This window comes from Papilio polytes, unplaced genomic scaffold (genome assembly GCF_000836215.1).
Source record: "Papilio polytes unplaced genomic scaffold, Ppol_1.0 DF823399.1, whole genome shotgun sequence".
Lineage (NCBI taxonomy): Eukaryota > Metazoa > Arthropoda > Insecta > Lepidoptera > Papilionidae > Papilio > Papilio polytes.
The window spans coordinates 3,500,121-3,507,382 of record NW_013525805.1 but is presented as its reverse complement, the minus strand read 5'-3'; the positions used below and the strand labels follow the sequence as shown (position 1 = coordinate 3,507,382).

Genomic DNA, 7,262 nt, shown 5'->3' with positions numbered 1-7,262 from the left:
TATTACAACCAAAATGTAATATAGTAATTAAACAACCATGAAGCTAAGTACCGGCGTTTCATTATGTCCATAATAATAAGAGGCATAAACATTGGTGACCCCGACGTGATTTGAACACGCAACCTTCTGATGGCGCCAACAAAATGAATTGTCAAACTAATCTAAATTATTCAGACGCACTATAAATTAGATTAGTTTGACAATTCATTTCAAATTTAATAGGGCTGGGTTGTTTAAAATCAGTCATGAATCTTATCGTTTTTAGATTTTCATTTTTATAGAATTTGGAATCGATAGATTCATAGTTATAACTTAAGAATTAAAAAAAAACACTGTTTTCTTAAATTAATAATGACCATTACAAATAATGAGAGTAAACAAGTATTTATTACTACTACAGACGTACGTAATCGAATTGGATTTCGCTATTATTTCTGTCATCGCTAAATTTTCTACACTATAATCAATACTAGAATTGTCGTCTAAATTAGTTAATAAGAAAATAATAATTTTAGTTGGTATTCGATAATTATTTAAACCGAATATATATAGTTCATAATTGTTAGCTATGCGTGTTTGTTTCGTCACTACGATACCTGTATGTTAAGTACGGCATTTGCCTTCATACAAAATTTAATTCGATACTTCATATGCGTCGTTCATCAAACTAATCTATCTTATTTAGACAAACTATAACAATTCTCATAGCGCAATTAACTAATACTCCACCTATTTTTTATTATTTCATTGTTTTCAAGGCAAAAACTTAGTTATAATACAAATGAGTCATGGTCGAGGCGCTTGTCTCAAAGCCAGCCGAATAGAAAGTAAATGACTGCGCTGCAATAACACTGTTAGTGATCTCTAGAGTTTTAACATCTTTATCATCGGATGGAGTCGCGGGCCAAAGCTAGTATTCCATAAAGTTCACTTTAATACAATTACTAGCTTACGCCCGCGACTCCATCCGCGTGTAATTAAACAAAAACAAAAATGAGTAGCCTATGTTTTCCTTCAGTCTATCCTCTACATCTATACCAAATTTCGTTGAAATTCGTTCAGCCGTTTAGGCTACAAACTCTAACAAACATCAATCCATCTAAACTTTCGCATTTTTAATATTAGTATGAAATATGAAATGTTATTGTACTACTAAATTTTATCTACAAAATTTCCCTTTTTACCAACCAGCTCGTAAAGTATTCTTAGATAGGTATTTCTACGGTTAAGGATCTCCCTAAATCTAAATTAATTGGTGAAAACTAAATTCAAAGTGAAATTTAGGGCTAAGTTAAGTGGGAGCCCTAAAAATAAAGGACAATAGTTGTAAACGACCAAATATAAACCAGACTAGTTTTTTAACTCTGCCCCAAAAATAGCATGAAAACTTTTTTCTCTTTTTTAATCTACACTACTTCGCAAATCATGCTCGTATGAAATATATTTACTTATTAATAATTACAAAGATAGATGATTCGACATTTTTTTTATCATCAATCTTCATGAACTTAAATATAGTATTTATTTTGTAATACAAAAAGCACATTATCTTAATTCGTATAAAAACAAACGAATCATTGAAAACAAACTGGGAATATATTGTGCAACAAGCACGACTTGTGATTTCTTAACATTTATCATATCTGTAAGTATTATTAATAAATTAGGTAATTAAAACATTTTCGTCCACGTGACATAGGTAAAGTAACAAAAATTAATCAAAAAAGCGTAAGTCTGTCCGTTCGTTATTTGTTTCGGATAATCTCTGAAACAACTACCGTCCATATATGGCAAAAATTTACTATCACAAGTAACTCAAGTATATGATTTTATGGTTTTCCTAAAAATGTTTTGTGATTTTCTACAAGACATTACACAAAATCTATTGTAAATATAAACATAGACTCTCTCTCTCTGCATCGTTTTCTCATTCCTGAGGGCCACGACCTTAGATTACAATTTAGATTCTTCTTCTTGTCCTATATCCCCAAAGTGGGACAGAGGGCGTCCTCAGTGCGCTAATAGCTCTCTCTATCCTGAGCTCTGCGTTTTGTCTCAAGCAAAGACAGCCCGATTACCTTCATGACGGCCGTCACTGAACGCCATGTTTGTTAAGGACGGCCACGCTTTCTTGTTCCTGGTGGGATCTACTCCAGAGCCTCTTTAGGAATGTGACTGGGATCACGGCGAAGCGTATGGCTAATCCATAACCACTTGTGGCGTTTTATTTGCTGACCGATCGGCTGCTCCCTACAACGTTTCAAGAGTTTTTTGTTGTGTATCGTTTCTGGTCAGAAGATACCTAGAATTTGTCGGAGACAGCGTTTGATGAAGACTTCGACCCGCTCATTGTAGGTTTTGTCACCTTCCATGTTTCGCACCCATATAGCAGGACAGATTTTTACGTTGGAGCGGAATAATTTGGTGTTCACACAACGCGTTAGCTTCTTAGATTGCCATATGAGGCTTTGGCTATTCTGGAGCTGATATCCACATCTGTACCTCCAGACTCGATACGACACTGCCGAGGTAGGTATACTTCTGCACTTGCTCAATGTTAATGAGAGGAGGCAGCAGGGACAGTTTCGTGTGGGACTTCCGGCCTTATAAATTTCGGCCGGACTACCCACTAAACCCTGCGGAGTTCTCCTTCGCCCAACCGGGCCGTGGCATCTACGTTAGTTTATCCACGACCTGGCTTGGGGGAGCCCCTTGATAGGGGTTTGACAAGTGTAGGGAGGGGTCAGATGTTAAGCCCCTCCCATCACCCTACGATGATGGCCCTCTCGGAACACAAGATGGGGCACATCCGCCACATTCGGCGCGTTGGGCGTCCCAGCCCGTGCACAAAGCGAGCGTGTGCTCGGTTGTGTCCACGTCGCCTGACGCGCAGTGGTGGCACCCGGGATCTGACTCAATTCCCACAACCACACACAGGTACCGGCCGAAGCAGCCGTGTACTGTGAGTAGCTGCGCCAGGAAGTAAGTCGGCTCCCGGTGCCTTACCTCCACCCACTGGCGCAGGACGGGGCGGACAGCCTTGTCAAGCCTCTTGCTCGTCGAGACGCCCGCCAATCTCTCCTTCGAGGTCATCATCATAGTCTAGGTCGTCCAGGTTGCTAGATAACCCCACAACATAAAACTACATTTAATAACATAGACTACTGATAATAAAATAAATAATTATTTTATTCCATGCTGATGAAGTCGCGGACAACAACTAGATAATCATTTAATCAAAGTAATTTTAGAACATGTTTCTACGTGACTTGGCTCTGTACGTCATATTATGTTTTTTAATCTGCTAATAATACGTTAATAAAGTGGTTAAAACTGTTATGTTACTGTTAATTCACGAACTTCTGTTAACCCTTAGATTAACCAACTTATCATTAAAGAATGAAAAACCACATTTATTTCGAGCATTCCCTTAAATCGTCAATAAACAACCGTTTTTATGTTATACAGAAAATAATTTAATGCTACTTTTGAAAATGTTGAGGGTTTATCCGAGCCCTTCAGTTATGACATGTAGTGAGCTGGTTGTGCACAATTTTCGGTATTTCACAACAGAATAATCATTCTTTATACTAATGTCATACTAATACTTTATTTATACTATACTATGTATATATACTATAATTATAAATGCGAAAGTTTGGATGTATGGATTGATAGATGGATGTTTGTTATTTATATATTTATTTGTTAGAGTTTGTAGCCTAAACGGTTGAACGGATTTCAAAGAAATTTGACATAGATGTAGAGGATAGTCTGGAAGAACACATAGGCTGCTAACTTTTGTTTTTTTTTAAACTCAACACGGCTGGAGTTGCGGGAAAAAACTTGTATTCAATAATAATTATATGTAGAATAATGATTCCACAAAAAAAAAGATACGTTATCATATGATTTTTAATTTTCAGTTTTGTCGATTCATCGTTAACTAGCAGTAAATTTAAACAATCTAAACATGATCAGCTATATTGATAAGTATATAGTATATAATATACCCGTGTGAATCGGATGTATATCATTCAGTGATCTTGTACTGTGACAGTCATGGCCTACGTCATCCTGAGCGTTGCTGCGGCTCTGTTCGTTGCTCTCTACTATTACTTCACGAGAACATTCAATTATTGGAAGGAAAGAAATGTCGTCGGACCCAAACCACTACCCTTCGTTGGAAACTTAAAGGATTCTTTCTTTAGAAAGAAAACTGTGATCATGGTTTATAAAGAAATCTATGATAAATTTCCTAAAGAGAAAGTCGTTGGAATGTATAGAATGACAACACCTTGTTTATTGATTCGTGATTTGGATATTGTGAAGAATATATTAATTAAAGATTTCGATTTGTTCCTTGATAGAGGAGTCGAATTCAGTGATGAAGGTCTTGGTGTCAACTTGTTCCATGCTGATGGCGACAGATGGAGAGTTTTAAGAAACCGTTTTACTCCACTCTTCACTTCGGGCAAGCTCAAGAACATGTTGCGTCTGATGTCAGAATGTGGAGACAAATTTGTAAATTACGTCGGAGATGTTACTCAAAATAATATGGAGCATCGTATCAATCTCCTTGTTCAAAGGTTCACAATGGCTTCCATTTCGGCTTGTGCCTTCGGTTTGGATTTAGATAAGGATATGTTGAAATCTTTACAAGACCTGGATAAATTAGTGTTTACCGTAAACTACAGTATCGAGCTAGATATGATGTATCCTGGAATATTGAAAAAGTTGAATGGATCACTCTTTCCAAAGAGTGTAAGTAAATTTTTCGACGACCTTACTAAATCTGTTATCCAACGAAGAGGTGGTATGCCCACAAACAGAAAGGACTTCATGGATTTAATTTTAGAATTGAGACAAAGGAGAAAAATTGAAGCATCGAAGAGAAACGACGATGAAGACGTGAAGGTACTTGAACTGACTGACGGCATAATTGCTGCGCAGGCGTTTATATTCTATACAGCAGGCTACGAAACCAGCGCAGCGACTATAGCTTTCATGTTATACGAACTGGCGATGAATTCTAACATACAAGACAAACTCATTGAAGAAATCGATGTAGTTCTTAAACGTCACAATGGTGAAATAACTTATGAGTGTTTGAGCGATATGCCCTATTTGGGGCAGACATTTGATGAGACTTTGAGAAAATACCCGGTTGCAGATCTTTTGTTCCGTAACGCTCAAGTTGACTATCCCATCCCGGGCACCGACGTTACTGTCAAAAAAGGGCAAACCGTAATTATATCCGGTTGGGGTATACAACATGATCCGAAATACTATCCCAACCCGGACAAATTTGACCCAGAAAGATTTAGTCCGGAAAATGAGAAAAACAGACATTCCTGCGCTTATTTACCATTTGGAGCTGGTCCCAGAAACTGTTTAGGTATGTTAATTTTAGTATTACATTTTCTAAGTGACCGTGTGTAAAAAATGTTGGAGTCAAGAACTTATAATTTTACTGATAGGTATGTATGAGTAATTAAAACAGCACTTGCTTAGTGCAGACTGGTTTATTCACGTCACATAGACGCAGTCGTCAGGCGCAGCCGACCGTTCCTTTAAGGCAAGCTACACGCGCATACTTAACACTTGCTATGTTAAAAATGCGAAAGTTTAGATAGATGGATGCTTGTTAGAGTTTGTAGCATACATGACAAAATGTAGAGGATAGTCTGGAAGAACACAAGGGCTATTTCCTTTTATTTTTTTTTAATTCTACTCGAACGGAGGCGTGAGCGACAGCTAGTAAAAGTATAAGTAAATCCAGTTAACAGCAATTGCTATAGAAATTGCGATTTAAATGCAGTGGTGAAATATTTTACCCATATTGCTAGATTTTTCTAGCATATCTAATTTTGGAAGCACATATCTTTTTTTTATAACATAAGGTGGCAAACGAACAAGCGGCCACCTCAATCCGCCAAATTGGGGAAGCGACTGCTGCCCATAGACATCCGCAATTGCAGATGCGTTGCCTAGCCTTATTCGACGGAGGAAGAGACGCACATAAATAGGATATTTCCCCTTTCTATGCATATCCTCCACCGTCAATTCCACTTCCTCTTCCCATCCTCTTTTTATAAGAAAAGGGTGGTAAAGGGAAAGGGACTAAAATTAGGCCTCCGGCACCACACTCATCAGACGAAACACGGAATTGGTTCCATTTCTCGACTGTCTTCTGTGTGGTCGTGGTATTACACCGGGCGTGCCGGCCTATTCGTGCTAAGATGTTAAAGCGGGCTCTACCTGTTGTATCTTGTATATATCTTACAAGCAGTGTACATTTCTTGCTTGAGTTAATGATTTTTTTTTTTTATTTCAGGTATGCGGTTCGCTAAATGGCAGTCCCAAGTGTGCATCGTGAAATTTTTGTCAAACTTCCGCGTGGAACCTTCGAAAAATACTCCGGTGGACCTCAAATATGATCCCTCGCGTTTATTTCTCTTACCTTCCGGTGGTATTAATTTAAATGTTGTAAGAAGACAGTCAAAACGAACAAAAAACAAGCCCTATAGTTTGTCTAAATAAGATATATTAGTTTGACAATTCATTTGAAATTTAGTAGGGATGGGTTGTGTAAAATCAGTCATGAATATTATCGATTTTCAATGTTTATTGTTATAGAAGTTGGAATCGATAGATTATAATGAGAGTAAATAAATGTTTATTACCACTCCAGCCGTATGTAATCGCGAAATCGAATTGGATCTCGCTATTATTTCTGTCATCGCTAAATTCTATACACTATAATCAATACTAGAATTGTCCTCTAAATTAGTTAATAAGAAAATAATAATTTTAGTCGAGTTCTATAATTATTTAAACCGAATAAAGATATTTCATAATTCTTCGCTATGCGTGTTTCGTATAAGATAGATTAGTTTTATAAGTGACGCATATGAAGTGTTAAATTAACTTTGTATGAAGGCAAATGCCGTACTTAATAGTTAGGTATCGTAGTGATGTACCAATCACGCAAAGCGGACAATTATGAATTATCGATGTTCCGTTAAAAAAAAAATTATCGAACTTGACTAAAATTATTTTCTTATTAACTAATTTAGTCGACAATTGTAGTATTGATTATATATAGAAAATTTAGCGAAGACAAAAATATTAGCGAAATTAAATTCGATGACGTACTAGTAATAAATATTTATTTACTCTCATTTTTTGTAGTGGTTCTGCAGGTAATTATTAATTTGACTAAACAGTGTTTTCTTTTTTATTTTATAAGTTATAACTAT

At 36.7% G+C, this 7,262-nt stretch overlaps 1 protein-coding gene across 1 annotated transcript; it reads left to right on the top strand.

The window, feature by feature from the left end:
* Positions 1–4,044: 4,044 nt before the first annotated feature.
* LOC106104864 (cytochrome P450 6B1-like) lies at positions 4,045–6,598 on the top strand. The gene is made up of 2 exons (XM_013285054.1): positions 4,045–5,398; positions 6,338–6,598. Exons 1-2 carry the CDS (start codon positions 4,063–4,065, stop codon positions 6,541–6,543), a joined length of 1,542 nt encoding a protein of 513 aa, XP_013140508.1. The 5' UTR covers positions 4,045–4,062; the 3' UTR covers positions 6,544–6,598.
* The last annotated feature ends 664 nt before the right edge of the window (positions 6,599–7,262 follow it).